Consider the following 17,809-nt stretch of genomic DNA (forward strand, 5'->3'; position numbering starts at 1 on the left):
TCTGACAGAAAATTGATGAGAATAGATGTGTGAAAGTGGCATGATCTTGAGTCTCCTTTAGCTAAAGATAGGCATGTACCAGGATCTGTGTTTTTTTACATTTGAATTATTTGCAGTGGACTTAAAAATGTGCTCCATACTGAACTGAGTTTGCCACACCACTTACTGTATTTTCCTAGTCCCTTTTTCGTTTTTTTTTGTTACTACTTCTTTGAAGTAAGTTTAATAATTGTTTGTCATGTTGTATATAATCAACATTTTAAAGCTTAGCATATATTGATGTAGAAATGATTGGTATCTTTATTGTGGGATGGACATCTCTATTTAGAAAGTGTAAAACTGTCTAAATACTGTCAGTGTATTTGTTCCACAGAATCTGGAAGGTTTAGATTGTTTTTGTGATGTGATATTTCTTAGGGAGATGGAAATTGTTTGATGGGTTGGTTTACAATAGACTGAAGCTATTAGATCTTTGAGTCTCTGTGATTATTTGACTCACTAAACTGTGTTTAATTGGAATGGCTTTAGAAGATGTTAATCAGATGATCTAATGAGTCATAGGCAGTTTCATGGTGTCTGCTAATAAAAGGGTCTCATTCAGCTTTGGTATCCCAGGCTTGATTAGTGGACTGGTAGGCTCTCTGTTGTGCAAAGGCAAAGATTAGCTGTCATGTATGAAATGGAACAGAGAGCACTTACTTTATTGACGTGTGGAAAAACTGATTTTTAATTTTTCTTCCCCTTGTATTCATTTTATTTTTAGGGTTTTCTTTATGCATACAGTCTTAGCAACATCATTAAAACGACAATGAATCTTTACATGTCAATGCAAAAACCTATGACCAAAACCTCAGTAAAAGCCTTGTGCAGACTTGTGGAGCTTCTGAAGGTAGGTCACTGGATGAAAATTATTTCTTTCATGTAGGAATTACAGAGAACATTGACCAGACATCCCATATTAAAAAAAAGAAACTGTGATGGGAAGTGTTTTTGCATGCGTGACCTCTTGTTTGAGAGTGGTTTGGTTAGAGAATAGATTAGGGAGGCTAGAACTGAGTTGTTTTGTTCGTTTGGTTTTTTAATTTATTTTAGATTCTAACTGGCTTCCTTAGTTGATGTCACAGAAAGTTTGAGGTTGAAGGGTATCTCTGGGGATCATTGGTCCAGCCTATCCCTTCTCAAGCAGAGACATGTAGAGCCAGTTGTCCAGAACTGTGTCCAGATGACTTTTGAATATCTGCAAAGGTGGAGACTCCCCAACCTTTCTGGCCAATCAGACTGTGACAGTGCTTGGTTATCCTCATAGTAAGAAAGTGTTTTCTGATGTTCAGAGGGAAACTCCTGTGTTTCAGTTTGTGCTCATTGCCCCTTGTTCTGTCACTGGGCACATCTGACAAGAGCCTGGCTCCATCTTCTTTGCACCCTCCCTCCAGGTATTTATGTACAATGACAAGATCCCCCTCCAAGTCTTTTCTTCTCTGGCTGAACAGTCCCAGCTCTCCCAGCCTTTCCTCACATTTGAGGTGCTCCAGTCTGTTAATTACCTTCATGGCCTTTGGCTCAACTCTCTCCAGTGTGTCCATGTATCTCTTGTACTGAGGAACCCAGAACTGGACCCAGGACTCCAGATGTGGCCTCACCAGTGCTGAACAGGGGGAAGGGTCACCTCCTTCGAGCTGCCAGCAAAGTGTTGTCCAGTGGAGCCAAAGCTACCGTTGGCCTTCTTTGGGACAAGGGCACATTGCTGCCTTGCACTCCACCTGCTGTTCACCAGGACCCCCCAGGTTCTTTCCTTCCAAGCTACTTTCCAGTTGGGTGATTCCTGGTATATACTCATGTATGGGAGATTGTTCCTCCCCAGATGTGGCACTTCACATTTCTCCTGGTAGTTTTTCCAAAAAGAAGATACTCTTTTTCATGGTAACTTCAGAAAGCAGTGGTGAACAAAACTGAAAAAAAATCCAAAACCAAAAAACAAAACTTAAATCAGTCCTGAAACTTTTTTATGCTCCTAAATAGTTTTATTTTCTTGGTTTCTAAGGGTTAATTGTAACTACTAGTAACAGCACATTACAAAATTGAAAGAGTCTGTATTTGCAGTGTGGATGAGTCACACAGCATAAATCCAGATTCCTACGGCAGCAATTTTGGTAGCTACATGAGCCTAATGTGTTTTGGAATTGACTTCAGGCAATAGAATATATGTTTTACCGAAGAAGCATGGTTGTGGCAGACTCTGTGACGCACATCACTCAGCATCTGCAGTATCAGGCTCTTCTCTCTATCTCTGTGGCCAAGGTATGTAATCAAAGTTCTAATAATTAATCTCCCTAAGTATTTTTAAAACTATTAAGTTTAATTTAAAGTGTTTTTTGTATTTTTTCTACATGTGTAGTGTAATGCTCTGTCATAATCCAGAGATATATAAGCTTTCCAGTCATTCCAAGCTTTTTCCTAGAAAACTGTACAGCATAGATGATTACCTGTTTTTTGACTAAAAATGGTTCCCCTCTTCCTCTAAGCTGCTGCCTCTCTTGTTATCTTCTTCTTGTGTTCTTTTTAGATTTTGTTTCTTGTGAATTTTCACAAGCTGACCTTTGCTTACATCTTTTCTGATGCACATTGATAAAGCAATCTGTTGCTGGTCTAAGCAAACAGGCTGTTACTTAAATCTTTGTCTTTTTGGCAAAATAGCAGTATGTGATGGTTTACAGGAGCCTACTGTGGGCATAAATTCTCTGTTTCACTGTGGAATAAAATAGTTTCTTTTGCTTGTCAAACCTTGAATTTCAGAATTCAGGTCGAAGGGAAAAATGAGACTTTAGTATGTCTTTTCTGATGTATTACTCATTGGTTTTAATTCTTTCATCACATTCAGTAGCAGAGTTACAAAGGATGTGTGCTGTTGTTACTGGTGCAGCTATGAAATTTCCTTTTTATTTGACTGTAATCTCAATTTATGTATCTGGCATCTCTATATTTTCTAGGGTAAGCAAAAAAATAGTTGTATCTATAAAAATTTGTATACAGATATATAAATTGAACTGAGGAGTTTCCAAACTTCAAAGTCACTAAAAAAAATTGTATATCTTCAAACACTTCATGTGTGTATATATATATATATACACACACGAAGTGTTTGAAGATATACAATTTCATAAACGTTTCAAATTATAGCTGTAATTACGTTGCAATTATTTTTAAATTAAGAAAAATATGTTAAAACTTTTGCACCGAAGGATATTAAACACTTGTGTGAACAGGTCTTGTTATTTTGACTGCTTATCAGAAAATATGTTAAAACGGAAATGTTGGTAAATAGAAGGATCCATTAGTATGACTTAACCTATGTTCATGTTGGCTGCACGTATTCCAAGAGTATAGACAGGTAATATCACTGAATTGGCAGAGTAAATGAATTTGGATTCAGTTAACTCTGTTCCCAAAACGTATTTGCAGAAATACTCAATTTATGACAAGTCCACAAGCTTTGGGAAGAAGTAGTAAGCTATTGCCTTTAGGCTTAGGTAACTTTTCTCTGAATTTCTGTGTCTTTTTGTCATCAAGAAAAGGGTGATTTCTGATAGGAAGTACAGTGAGCAGCGCCTGGATGTCCTCTCTGCTTTGGTGTTGGCTGAGAACACCCTCAATGGGCCAAGCACAAAACAGAGGCGACTGATTGTTTCCCTTGCACTGAGTGTGGGAACGCAGATGGTAAGCGCCATCATTGTTCCAGCCCTTCATTTTTTTGGTGGAGTGTCTTATGAAAAAGTATCAGCTTGTGATCTCATGTGGGTTTTTTTTCTTCATTTCTGCAGAAAACATTTAAAGATGAAGAACTTATTCCCCTTCAGTTAGTTCTGAAAAAACTGGACTTGATCAGTGAACTTACAGAGAGGTAAGCAGTGACAGCAGTATATAGAAGGTAGCCTGGTGTCTTGTGGGAGCTGGATCCTCACTGTGTGAATGGCAAAATCTGGTCTCTGCATGCTGGTGGTGATTTTTGCATGTTTTTTAGACCAGGAATGGACAGAAAGAATTACAGAATTAAGCCAGAAGCTCACTTGTCTTTGCACAAGTCACATTTCACCTGGTTGTTGATTGTTTAGAATTCTGTGACTTTCTTGGATGACTTGGTTTTATGGTAATCTGAAGTGGTCCCCTTAACCCAACCTCAAAGTTTCTGAGTTAGGATCAGTCTGTCTGGGAGATTGGGCTGCTAGTTTACATGTGAACCATGTTTTACTGCTGCTGTAGTTTCTGTGCACACTTAAGTTACATCATGCTGGCCATTTGTAAGCCAGGTGAATATCTGGGTTCCATGCAGTTTTTAGGGGAGAGACAAACACCTTTAGTGGTTGACTCATGAGATACAACCTGTCTGCATTTATCCCAGGAATTTATCAGGAGAGGACTGTTTCCCCTTTGACTTACAGGAGATATTTATAAAATATGTTTGATCTCTAGGCTATTAATTGCATGTAGTAAGAAAACAGTTATTTAGGAATTTGCTGTAATGTAAGATTTAAGTCTTTCAGAGACTGAGTTAACTTTTTCTCAAAACCAAGTACCTTTTATTTATAAATAGGCTAGTGGAAAAAAAAGTTCTTTAATAAAGAACTTTCTTCTGATGGTCAGTGCATCTGGAACATTAAAGTAATGGTGTAAAACTTAGGCTTGAAATGCACTTGTCTTTAGTTTAAACACACTCACTGTGTTAGAAGAATGGTTTCTTCCAAACCCGTGTCTAACAATTAAACTTTTATTCCAGAGTTCGAGCACAATGTGACTGTTGTTTCTTATACTGGCATCGAGCTGTCTTTCCAATCTATTTAGATGATGTCTATGAAAATGCAGTGGATTCTGCTAGACTACATGTAAGTAATAATGTTACAACTGTTGTGACAGATTCAGATGAATAAATGATAAACCTCAGACTGAAGCTCCTAAAGGAAAAGCTCAAAAAGCAAATCCCTGACGACTACTGAGTCAGACATTTCTTCTCATTCTGGAGGATATAAAAGCAATATTTGTTCTAAATCTTAGATTTCTTTAAAAAAATCTCGGGTTGCTCTTGTTAACTCTGTGTCTGTCTCTTTGTTTCTCTCTTCATTCTAATTTGAAATGAACACCAGCTAGACTTGAACATTAAAAGTCTTTGTTCCTCTTTGTGGTTACATATTTCTAAAGCATTTATCACTGTGTTCAGGGGTTCTGTGTTAGATAGTTGTGCTGTAGTTTTTTCCACCCCTCATCTCTTCTCCTCATGTTGAAGTAATGTGTGCTTTCTGCAGATGTGAATCAGGCTTTGGCATGATAATCCTGATAAAAATCAAATGTCTGTTCCAGGGTTGTATAGTACTGAAATGAATAAAGTGCAAATAATTTCTGACGAAATAGCTAATAATTAGGATCTTCCAGTCAGTAGCAAATAATACCTCAGATTAAGTACAGAACACTTCAGTAGGGTTTATGAAGTCAGTTTTTAATGAAAATGGGAAGACTAGTGGTTCTGATTTTTGATAGCTTTGAGCACTGTTTGAGGTGCTGGTGATATATCTGTCTGTTAATAATATGTGTTTTTTAATAAGTATATGTTTAGTGCACTACGGGACTGTGTACCTGCTATGATGTATGCAAGACACTTGGAATCTTATGAGGTGCTTCTGGAATGCTATGACAAAGAAATCATGGAAGTGCTCGATGAGGTAATTTTTTGTGGTTGGGAATTAAACACACCACTGTGCTTAAAATATCTATAGTTCAGATTAGCATCTATTGTAGCAAATCTGATATGATCTGTTAAAATAGCACGGAGAACTTTGGTGTGAAGTATTTTAATAAATAGGAAGGTGTTTGGTTTGACTGACAATTTTGGTTATTTAAGACTCATGTTTAATGGGATCTGTGTTGGCTGGGAACATGAAAATACTGCACTCTAAATTATGTAAATTTACAAAACCTCAGTTGTAGATTTGACTGTGCAGACAGAGGAGTGCTTTTTTTCAGATTAGCTTCTGTTTGGATGAATGCCTAAAATAAATGCTACTGTTCTTAGTTTCCATGCATGGCTTTTAGTAGTGAAGGGTCTGCAAATACAGATGCCCTCTTGACTGAATTATTATCTAGAATTATGAAGGAGATTTGACAAAGAAAATGTAAATTTGGATTTCCCAAGTCTTAGTTTTTAACCTTTGAAATATGCTTTTTATTTGACTAGTTCAAGACAAAAATTACATATTATTCAGAAAATCAGACCAAATTTCTTATTGCAAGACTCTTCCTCACTGAATTTGTTCTTACTATTTAGATAGATAGCCCTAAGCTTAGTTCCCCTTAAAATGAGAAGTGAGAATACTTGAGTTGTGTTAAACTCGCATATGGAAGTTTTAAGCATGTAAAAAATGACATTAGGTAGGTAAACCTTTATGTTTTCTGAGCTGGGTAGTTTTTTCTTGCTATTTGTACTAGAACAAGAACACAGGAAAACAATATTTTTATGGTTCCCAAGTATTTATTCACTTTGACTGGTGTGGCCTTTACCAAAGCAAAGCTTTCTTCACTAGTTTAATCAGTCTTCCACATATCTGTGGAGAGAAATGTTGATTCTTTTAAGAGTCTTACACATATCTGTGGAGAGAAATGTTGATTCTTTTAACAGTCTTACACATATCTGTGGAGAGAAATGTTGATTCTTCTAACAGAGCATTGTAAGTGGATACTGAACATGATTTTTTTTTGTGTGTGTGTTATTTGTTTGTGTGTTTGTTTGGTGTTTTGGTGGGTTTTCCTTTTGTTTTTTTAACTTTTTTGAATAGCACTTGCTGGACAAATTGTGTAAAGAGATAGAAAAGGACCTGCGCTTATCAGTTCACACTCACCTGAAGTTAGATGACAGAAACCCCTTCAGAGCTGGCATGAAGGACCTGGCTCACTTCTTCTTTCTGAACCCAATACGTTTTTTCAATCGGTTCATTGACATAAAAGGTGAGGAGTTATGCATTTGCTTGGTTCTATTATTTTCATCTCTTACACTTTGGCTTTGTATATCTTTTCACTTCTTTCCACACTTTCCTAACTAAATAGGTAGCATTATTTTAGTTCATCCTTCGTGTTCACAGCTTATGTAACTCATTATTTGGACAAGACCTTCTACAACTTAACAACTGTAGCACTTCACGACTGGGCCACCTACAGCGAGATGAGAAATTTGGCAACCCAGCGCTATGGTTTAAGTATGACTGAAGCTCACCTTCCCAGCCAAACTCTGGAGCAGGTACAGTGCTCACAGGGCAAGCATAGAATTTAAACCACCATTCCACTGTCATAGGACTGAATCACTGAAATGAAAGTATCCAAGAGCAGAGAACTGTTTGGAAAAAGTGACCTTTAATTTCTGGTTGAATTGTGAGGCAGGATCTGTATCTGCCTTTGGAGATCACACTAATATTCATTAATGTTATGTTGGACTTGAATTTTTCATTTTTTTAATATAATGAAATGAATTGAGTATGCAAAGCCAGAGACAGTGTTCTTGAAAATTCAGTGTCAGCAGTTTGGCAAGCTGCCAAGACAACTCTTACAAGTCTGGAATGACCTTTGAGAGGTGGGTCTTTCTCTCTGGTTTATTGCTAGCTTTTGCTTAGTGATCATCAAGAGAAGCTATTTCACAGGCTGGAGATGGAAGACTTTGGGACACCTGTGAATTAGATTCTAGGAGAGTGATTTATAGCCTCCTAAAAGCTGCTAAACATGGTGACATTCAGAATAAAGTTGTGGAGTCATCAAGTTAATGGTGAAGATATTCACTGTTACAGGGTCTACAGATTGCATAGTTCTGGAGACTTTCCTTCTGGAGTTATAATATCTTGGATATTTTTGGCAGTTTGCTTCTTTCCCTCATTTAGGTTAGCACATTGGTGAAGGCTCTTAGAAATACAGCCCCTTTTTTTCTAATGTTCATAATGGCTGTGTCTTCCTAAGTTGAAAGACTGCATAGAACTAAGAACTTCAGCTGTTTTTTTGGCACAGAAGTGCTGTAGATCAGTTTCTGTTTCCAGCCTTGGTTTTCTCTTGGCCATATTTGATAAGCACATTGTTACAAAGAATTAAACAATTTAACAAATTGGTTTCATAACATTAATTCTGGTATGAACTTTACTTCAAAACAAAGACACCTCACACTTCAAAAACCCCCAGCCTCAAAAGCCTGATGAAATCCCTGGCACAACTGGAAATAAGGTATATAAATTAAATAGCATCATCTCTAGGCACAATGATAATTAAAGGACTCCTTAGGGGAAATAGTGTAAATAGTTGTAAAATTTATACTGTTAAATAGCAAACTTCAGTATTTTATACAGGTTGGGTCAACAGTACTGATAATTAGCTAGTTGCTTATTTCTCTGTAAACATCTATATGTCTGTAGGAATCTCTAAGGCAAGATTCTATATTTTAGAATGTGAAAACAGATACATCTCAATTTTTTATTTTTTATCGTTTAATTACACCTTGTGGAATAGGCTGGAGAATTCCTTACTTTCAGGGGAAGCTGGAAAAAACCAGGCAGGAGTGCAAATATTAAAACATGGGCTGAGCTGCTTTTTTCTCCTCTAAGTGTTATCTTTCAGACACCAAACAAAAATTGTTAAGAGGTTCTTCATTTTGCAAAGAAAAACACTGCTTTCTAAAATACCTTCAAATGACTGCATAAATAGTATTTCTGCACCTTAGTGGTTAGGTGTGTCAGGAGGTCTTGAGAAGTCTTGTCATAGTAATTCTCAATAAATAATATTGTTTCAGGGTCTGGATGTTTTGGAAATCATGAGAAATATTCATGTTTTTGTATCCCGCTACCTCTACAATTTGAATAATCAGGTAAGGTATATCCCATACTTTTCCTGGCATTTGGCTCCAATTTGAAGGGATTGAAAAATGCAGAGTGTAGTACGTGTAAAGAAAGCCCAGGCTGAACGTGCGTAGTGAAAGGCTATAAAATAGTATTGGTGCTCTAGAAAAACATCTTGGAGGATGCTATGGCTTGGTTTTGGAGAATGTTGTGTAGCATATTTTAGAAATATGTTGCCAGTAGGATCACTGCATGTCAGTTTTCCAGGGAAGCCAGATGACAGCAAGGATAATTGTCTGCTCTATAAGAGCATACTAAGTGTGTTATGATTTTTGAGCTTGAAAAATGTGTATCTGAAAATGGGTTATTGGAGAGATGAAGCGGTGAATGACATGGAGAACATGGACAGGGAACAAACCTTTGGGGTTTCTCACAATGTGAGAATGAGGCACCCATTACAAAAATGAGCAGCTTCCTGAAAGAAAATAAGTACTTTTTTTCATAGTTTATAATTCAGTAGTGGAACTCATTGCTGTGGTATATGTGGGGTCAAAAGTGCAAACAGGTGCCAAAAGAATTTATACCACTTAATGTAGGATATAATCTCAAATATGGGAGTCTTTAGTGCAACATCTGCCTTAGAATTGTTGAATCACTGCTGTGTAGAAATTGGAAGAATTTACTAGATAAAGTTCATTGTATCCATGCTGGATTTTCTTGGTTCTTTTCCTAATCACCAGTTATCAGCTGCTCTCAGGATGTGGGCTATTTTGATCAATAATTTATCACAGAAGCAGTTTTGAGTACTTAACTTTATTTTCCCTCCCTGCCTCCCAGATCTTCATTGAAAGAACTAGTAATAACAAACACTTGAACACCATCAATATCCGACACATCGCTAACTCAATTCGAACTCATGGAACAGGAATCATGAACACAACAGTGAGTATCTTCTGCACTGCTGCTGTTGGGTTATTTGTTTTTGATTGTGCACAAAAACCTCCTCCTTGCATCTCCTTATAGTTTATTTGGTTATGCAGTTTTAATAATGCAGTAATAATGTTCTGCATGAATTAATAAAACAAAGGAGTTCTTGGACATGGCACAAATCAATATCACAATGTTTTGAGAGTGTTATTACTTCCACTTACCTAAATGTTAAGGAAGCAATCTAAAACCACATCAAAGGAGAAATAGATGTTCTGGTTGGACTGTTCTGGACAGTATGGCCTGATTTTCTCCTTATTGACACTTAATAGAGAGATACTTTTGCTGCAGTTAAAGCAAATCTTGAAAAAATGCAATGTTGATTTTTTAAGTTCTTCTTGTAATTGTTATGCTTAAGATATACCAGCTTTTCAATTTGCAAAATAAAGCTACAGACCTCTGATCGCTTGTTGGAAAAATGAGTTCCTATTACAAAGCTTTTAATGATGTCTGAGGTGTAGGTGGCCATTTAACCAGCCAAAGGTATTTGCCTCTTTGCAAGGTAAATGCAAAGAGGTACATTGTGTCTGCTACAGTAGGAATTTATCGTTGGGATTCTCAAGTTTGGATACAGTGACAAAGGTGTTTTCAGGTCAGTGCTTTCCAGTCTGCTGCTTAAGTTCTACCTTGTTGCTGTTTCCTTTTTTCTATTCTTCTGGCTCTATCAAATAAGGAAAAAAAAAAGAAAATGAATTTGTTGAAATACTGAACCCACTCTCAAGTCATTATTTCAGAAGTGGAAATTACTAAAAGTTTTGATGATTTCTTTCACTTTTCTTCTGAGAGTGGGACAGTCTCAAAAAATGCTGCTACACACATTATTTTTTGGTGATGCAGATTTACTCACTTGTGATGGTGAGTTGTTTTGGCAGACATGAGAAGTATTGAGATAAGAAAGTACTTTAGAAAACTTTTTGAGGAAGAAAAAAAGTTGTGTCAGAAGGTTATGCAGATTCTACAGACTGAGGAAGTTGATCATATCTGCCTGTTTCCACTTGATCTTTGTATTGTTTCAAAAGGACAGTTACAGGATATTCCAGATAAACTAATGGCTGTGTAGGGCAGGTGATCAACTGAAATACTGACCTTGTTCCTTGGTCCTTTCCTGGAAGAGAGTAGGCCTTCCAGGAGAATGTTTATTCATTTTTCCTTATTCTTTTAAAACAGTGAAATTAAAGTAAGTTGAGAACTTGCATTAGAAGTTACTCAGTCATATAGTGAAAACAGGGTGTTAGATGTCTTTGTTTTACTTTGTTAACTTTCTTGATTTGACATTTTTTTTCTTTTTGCCTTCTAGGTAAATTTCACTTACCAGTTCTTGAGGAAAAAGTTTTACATTTTTAGCCAGTTCATGTATGATGAACATATCAAATCCAGACTTATCAAAGACATTAGATTCTTCAGGGAAGTCAAAGATCAAAATGATCACAAGGTATAGTAGTTTTTGAAGGCTCAAGAGTAATTTTCTAAAAAAAGTGTTACTGTCATGTGACCAAACCATTACCCTGCTATTATTCAAATGTGTATTTGACTAAGGGCCAGCTTTTCTCCTGGCAAAATGCAGTGTTACCAATGTCTGTATTCAGGAGGGCTTTGTTTCATTCTGTCTGCTATGTAAATCTGGAGTTGGCTAAAATCATTCTCTCAGTGACTTAAGGATGATTTGATGGAGTTGTAATCTGTTGAAGGTTCTAAACTTTTTGCTTTACAGTTTTCAGTTTTGAATAATAAGCTTACTTGAATGGAATCCAAAATGATGATCATGTAGCACTCATTCTAGTATGTCAGGATTTGGGAATGAGGGTCTAATTTTCCATCCTAGAAAACTGTCTTAAAAATGAGAGAGACAATGTATTTCATAAAATAGACTGCTAGCTTCTTTACATGTCCAGTGCTTATTTGTTTTAGGAATACTTTCTTTTTCAAAGTAAAACTATTTAACCTCTCAACTTGCAGAAGTGACTTAGTAAAATGACTCTTGGGAACTAATACAGACAAGCAGGTCTATAATTTATAAAAAACAAAGCTGTAAATGTGATGTAGAACTACATTTCAAATAGAACTTTATTGATGTGATGAAAAGTTTTTTTCTAAGGGTAGGTAATTATTACAAATGATTTTAAATTTTTTTTCTAGTATCCCTTTGAAAGAGCAGATAAATTCAACCGTGGCATCAGAAAACTTGGAATAACTCCAGATGGCCAGAGCTATCTTGACCAGTTCAGACAACTCATAAGTCAAATTGGTATGAAATGCTATCTAACGTGTTATAAGCATTATTAAATGGAAGAGATCTTCATCACCTAGTAACTGACCTTTTAGCTGAGGCTAAAGCTAGATTTATTTCCACTCAGATGGAAAGAAGTTGACTTGTATCCCATGCTGAGAACATGCTCTCACCTAATTACACAGAAATGGCCTTTACATGTCTTAATCTAAAATACAGTTATAGCTTGCATAGATTCCTGTTCCCTTTTTAGTTCTTTTCTTTGTTATGGAACTGACTTTTACCCATGTTGAATGTATTTCCTAGTAAAAACCTATTAGTGCTTAGTTCGTGTATTTCAAAAATGGGCCATATATCCAGCTGAAGTACCCTTGAGTGATGCATGATGTGACAATGCTATTTTCAGCCACTGATGCTGTAAATGTGCAGAACTGATCTGAACTTAGAACTGTTTAATGTGCCCAGTGCAAAGAGTTTGTACCAAAGTGGACAAAACCTTGCTTTTTTGTTTTATTTCTTTACATAGACTTTTGATAGCAGGGTTCAATTTAACTTCTATAACGTAGCTTTCAGAGCCAAGTTCTGTGCCAGAACTACATGGCAACTTTAATTTACATTTCAGAGCCTATAGGAGCTATGCAGAGTGTGTGTGTGTTTAAGTAATTATAAATTGCTTCTTTGTTTTTTCTTGTTTTTAAAGGCAACGCTTTGGGTTATGTACGAATGATAAGATCTGGTGGACTTCACTGCTGCAGTAGTGCCATTAGGTATTTCTACAAATAGTTCATTTTTCTCTTAGCTCCTTCTCTTCCCCTTGCTCTCTATTCTTGCTGATATTCCCTAAACCCTTACCTATTCCCCATCAATTTTGAAAAGCTCCATTTATATGCTTTCATTTAAGTGTAATTATTGAAGACAATGCTGAGATTCAGCACTGTACAGTCATGGACATAAATCACTAAAAATAAAACAATTTCTATGCAAAAACATGGCAAAAGAGTTAATAGAATGTACACATTAGTAAGATATTCGTCCATAAGCCAGTAATTTGTGATGTTAAATAATTTCAAGGATGCGTTAAGGAAAAATAATACGAACCCTGAGGAACTTGGAAAACACATTCCTTTCATACCTTTTTCTGTACAGATTTTGTCTTTGTTTATGAAAGGTCATTAAAACATAGTAACTTTTGCATAATAAGGAATAGTTAGTTTTCTTGCAAATAGTAGGAAACATAGTTACCAAGAGTATCCAGTGCTAGAGGGAGGAGATGATAGCCCTGTAAAAACAGAAGTACAACTGATGATGTGTCTGTGTTTAGAAATGAGGTTAATAATGCTTAGATGAGAATATGTGACAGATATGACATAACTTGACCTAAGTAGTTCAAGCCCAGAAGGTTAAATTAAGTAAATTATAAATTAGGGTAGATACTTCAATGAGCATAATCCTAACAAACAGTAAATTTTCAGGTTTGTTCCTGATCTGGAAGATATTGTTAACTTTGAAGAGCTGGTGAAAGAAGAAGAACTCTCAGAAGAAACACAAAAAGCAGCAAGGTACACTAACATCATTTGAGGTCTGGGGCAGCGGTGGGATGAGAAAATTGACATTTTATGTTTCTAAATGCAGGTATTAGTTGTGTGTGTGTGTATGTGTTAAAAGTTCTGCTGCCTTTATGCAAAAATACTTGTTTCTAAGAAAAGCAAATAGAAGCAGTTGTTTTGAAAATGTGAAGTAGCATTGATAGTAATAGACCTAGAACCTGATTTCATGAAGAAATCCTTGTTCAAAAGCTAACAAGCTTTCCTCACTATGTGCCTGAGCTCTACTTTTAAAATTTTCAGGGTCTTAGGTAAAAAAGATTCAAGTGTTCTATTCACAGGCCTTTTTTTGAGACAATGAAATCAAAAACCACTATTCAAATGGGCTGTAGAGGGAGGGTACTCTCCCAAATCCTGGATTGTGGACATTGGCAAAGGGCAAAGAGAGGATTGTTTTCCAAGAGGTGGGTGAGCAACGGGATTTTCAGCAGAACCAGGTAACTCATTGCTCTTCCCTTGCAGGCAGCTGGACTCTGTGCTGAGTGACCTGACCCGGAACTTTGCAGAGGGAACAGAGTACTTCAAAATGCTGGTGGATGTGTTTGCCCCCGAGTTCCGCAGCACGAAGAACATGCACTTGCGGAACTTCTACATCATTGTTCCACCCCTGGTGAGTGTCTGCATTGCACCAGGGCTTGCTTCAAAAAGGTCCTGTCAGATCAGGGCTGTGTTTAAATGTTTTGTGTTAGACTGTAGTAGCATGTATGACAATGCTTTGTGACATCTGTGAGTTTCTTTGTGATTCCAAGACAGGCTTTCATTCTTTCAGACCCTCAATTTTGTGGAGCATTCAATCAGTTGTAAGGAGAAGTTGAATAAGAAGAACAAAAGTGGAGCAGCTTTCACTGATGATGGGTTTGCCATGGGTAAGTTTCAGCATTCTCACTAACCTTTGGGTAAGCCAACATAATGGACATTTGCAAGAAAAGTTTTGTTTATACTTTGTTCCCATAATTAAAAATTTCATAATTTATTTGGATTTATCTTTGCTTCAGCACAAGGCATTTGAGGGTTATGGTTGTGTTTAGAATTTCCTAAACATGGAATAGGTGTGTATGGGAGCAGACAGTTTTAACACATTGGTGTTTCCAAATTTCTTTCCAAGCTTGTGGTTCTCATCCATATGAGAAGGAATGCAAGTATTTGGAGAAGTGATGTTTTAAAAAAATTTAAGCTTGTTCTTTATTGTAATTTTTCCTGATAGATTAATTGTAAGTTAATAGCAATTTAAATTATATTTGCATGGAATTATTAATTTAGGTTCATCCACTGAAGACATTCACAAAATGTTTTGCTAATTGCATGTTGACTTCAGTACATGGTTTGTTAATGACTAGGTGTGGCTTACATTCTGAAGCTTTTGGATCAGTACCAGGAGTTTGATTCTCTGCACTGGTTCCAGTCTGTTAGAGAGAAGTATGTGAAGGAAATAAGAGCAGTAGCTAAGCAACAGAACGTACAGTCCACTAATCAAGATGAAAAATTACTACAGACTATGAACCTTACCCACAAGCGACTGGAAGTTTGTTTACAGGTACAGCATGGGCCTCATTACATGTTCTCGTAACAATTTCTGTTCTGTATTGAGTTCAGCACTTACTCATTACAAATCATGTAACTGTTCTAATGGAACAAATTGAGAGCAAAATCCTGAACACTGACTACAGCAACAGTGCAAAAAGAGCATAAAGACTTGGTGTATGACCTGGAGGGAATACCATTGGTTTTTGTGATAATTTGAAGACCTGTTTCATTGGAATTCTTTGTCCCATGGAATTTGAAGGCTAATGCAACTAAACCATAAATGCTTAAATAGGAGAGAATATCTTTTGGTTAAACTTCTTATAACAAGGATTGCACATAACTCTGTGAACCCTCAGAGCTGCCTGTGTGTTAATTCTGAGCTGCATGATGCATAATGAATGATGCATTAGCTATCAAATAGAGGAAAGGTGCATTTGAATTTTGGAGCACAGCAGCTCAGGTTTCATCTATGGTGTGGTGCTTTCTCTCTCTTGATTGGAGAAGCCTATGGGACAAATCTGTCAATGGCTATTTTTGCAGCCCATGATTACATTCTGTAATGTCTTGTTGGAATAGATAAGGCCCTGTATGCCCTCATGGTTCCCAGGAGCGTGCACTGTTTGGTCCTCTGTTTAAAAAAACACATCACTGAGCCTTGTTCATACACTGATCAGGCTTGTGGTTGTTTAAACTATTGGCTGCATGAGTTTCCATGGGCAAGTTGCTCTGTTCTCAGTGCTGCTACAAACCTCATTTTCAGCCTCAGTAGATCAGTGACAGATTTATTGCAGTGATGCTGCTTTGCTTAGGTTGCCCTTTAATGTAATTTGACATTTGCTTTGTAAAATGCGTGTGAATAAGGAATGAAAGGAGGAAGATTTTCAAGAGCATTTAAGTGATTTAGATACTGAAATCTAGGAGCCTAAGATGCTCATGAAAGATCCCATTGATATTTGTCTACATATTTGTGATACACTGATGCTCCTCTTTATCTTTTCCCTTAGGAATTTGAGCTCCTATATTTCTCGCTAAGTAGTGCAAGAATTTTTTTCAGAGCAGATAAAACTGCAGCAGAAGAAAGCCAGGAAAAGAAAGAAAAAGAAGGTGAGTGAATCCTATATGTAGATCATTTTGGCTAATGAGATTGTGTGCCTTAATAGAGGGGTTTTTTTATACCTGCTTTCTTGCTCATAGGTTGATGAGAGAGGTTGATGTGGTCATGGGTGATTTAGACTCAGCAAGAACAGCTCAAGAAGTCCTTCTTTGGAATAGGTGAATTCCAAGCTGGGTTTCTGGGGTGTGAGAAAAAAAGCGCAACACCACAGAAGAACCAGCTGACAAAGAAAATGGGCTGTAAAGCCTGGTACAGGGAGAATTGCATACTTGCAGTAATATTAAATTCAGTAACTTCAGCATCCTTACCTCTTCAGTTACCAGTGTTGACAATGACAGCCTTAGGTGGTGTTAAATAAAGTGATTTTCACCTTTTGTACTAGCTGGCTTTCAACTTACATAGCAGATGATGCAGTTACTATAGATATTTAGATGTTTGATATGCTTGTTCTCCCATTGAATTCTATATTCAAAGGATAAGATCTTAATTTGTGGTGTGGTCTCTTGACTAGGTAACACTGGTATTTTGCATTTCTATTCCTGGTTGTATATTCTCCCTCATGAATTCTGAAAGATTATCTTGGGAAAATTCTTTCCAAAGAAATGAGAATGCTCCTAAGGATTAAGATACAGAAATGCAGTTCGGTCACAAGTTACTTAGAAACTCAAGGAACAGTAGTATATTAAAAACTGAATTGGTAAATAATTCTCCACTGTACTTCTGACAAAGGCACAAGTGACCTGTGAGATTATAGTCACTGGAGAAAAAGATTAGTTTTCTTCTGCACTAGAAAAACAGTTTGTAAAGAAAAATTCTTTTAGCATTAATTTATATTTGATCATATTCAGTGAAATTGCTCAGATAAATATTCAGTGCAAGAAAAAAAAATAAACAAATTCAAAGAACTCCAAGAATTGTGGGAAGAATAGAGACATCTGCTGCTCTGGAGTTTGTAGGAGACCATTCTGGAGAACATCAGCTAATTATATTTTAGGTTAAATAGTCTCTGTTATGATACTGGTTCAGTTCCCCAGGCAATGTATTTTGCAGGGAGAAAAACTGGAAATGCATACCAGGGTGGAGAGTTTTGAACATGGTAATAATATCTATGCCCTCTACCATGATCTTTGGAGTTGGACTCTGAAAAATGTGTGAGCATTGTATATGTAATTTTTAGACAAGTATTGCTGATTGAAGAACCTTTCACCCCAGATATGAATTTCTTCAAAGGTCTTGTGCTGCGAGATCAGGTTGCATATGCTGAGCGTGAAATACTGCATGAGGTGTTCCTGTGGACATCAGCATCATATATATATATGCTAGAATTTGAGGGGTTTTGTTTCAAATAGAGTGTTAAACATGATCTATGCTTTTTTTTTGTCTTTGTAGAAGAATCTGGTAAAGCAAGCAATGGAGATCTTTCCAACTCTACACCTGCAGAGCCTGTTGTGAAATGACATGGCTGGTATGAGTGATGATTACTTACTCAAATAACTCATGTCCT

At 36.6% G+C, this 17,809-nt stretch overlaps 1 protein-coding gene across 2 annotated transcripts in view; it reads left to right on the forward strand.

Annotated features, from left to right (window-relative positions):
- WASHC4 (WASH complex subunit 4) overlaps window positions 1-17,809 on the forward strand; it is a 53,520-nt gene that overhangs the window by 18,074 nt on the left and 17,637 nt on the right. For both annotated transcript variants that reach the window (XR_010783685.1, XM_066549782.1), the window contains exons 15-33: window positions 764-889; window positions 2,191-2,298; window positions 3,568-3,714; window positions 3,819-3,898; window positions 4,772-4,877; window positions 5,592-5,708; window positions 6,819-6,987; window positions 7,122-7,276; window positions 8,804-8,878; window positions 9,687-9,791; window positions 11,134-11,268; window positions 11,973-12,081; window positions 12,764-12,830; window positions 13,536-13,622; window positions 14,130-14,277; window positions 14,437-14,533; window positions 15,005-15,201; window positions 16,196-16,295; window positions 17,695-17,770. Coding sequence is in view for 1 of the 2 variants with exons in the window: in XM_066549782.1 (XP_066405879.1) it covers window positions 764-889; window positions 2,191-2,298; window positions 3,568-3,714; window positions 3,819-3,898; window positions 4,772-4,877; window positions 5,592-5,708; window positions 6,819-6,987; window positions 7,122-7,276; window positions 8,804-8,878; window positions 9,687-9,791; window positions 11,134-11,268; window positions 11,973-12,081; window positions 12,764-12,830; window positions 13,536-13,622; window positions 14,130-14,277; window positions 14,437-14,533; window positions 15,005-15,201; window positions 16,196-16,295; window positions 17,695-17,762 (2,196 nt within the window). In the remaining variant the exon portion in view is untranslated. The remainder of the gene's footprint in view (window positions 1-763; window positions 890-2,190; window positions 2,299-3,567; window positions 3,715-3,818; window positions 3,899-4,771; window positions 4,878-5,591; window positions 5,709-6,818; window positions 6,988-7,121; window positions 7,277-8,803; window positions 8,879-9,686; window positions 9,792-11,133; window positions 11,269-11,972; window positions 12,082-12,763; window positions 12,831-13,535; window positions 13,623-14,129; window positions 14,278-14,436; window positions 14,534-15,004; window positions 15,202-16,195; window positions 16,296-17,694; window positions 17,771-17,809) is intronic.

Source organism: Molothrus aeneus, chromosome 5, assembly GCF_037042795.1.
Source record: "Molothrus aeneus isolate 106 chromosome 5, BPBGC_Maene_1.0, whole genome shotgun sequence".
Classification (NCBI taxonomy): domain Eukaryota; kingdom Metazoa; phylum Chordata; class Aves; order Passeriformes; family Icteridae; genus Molothrus; species Molothrus aeneus.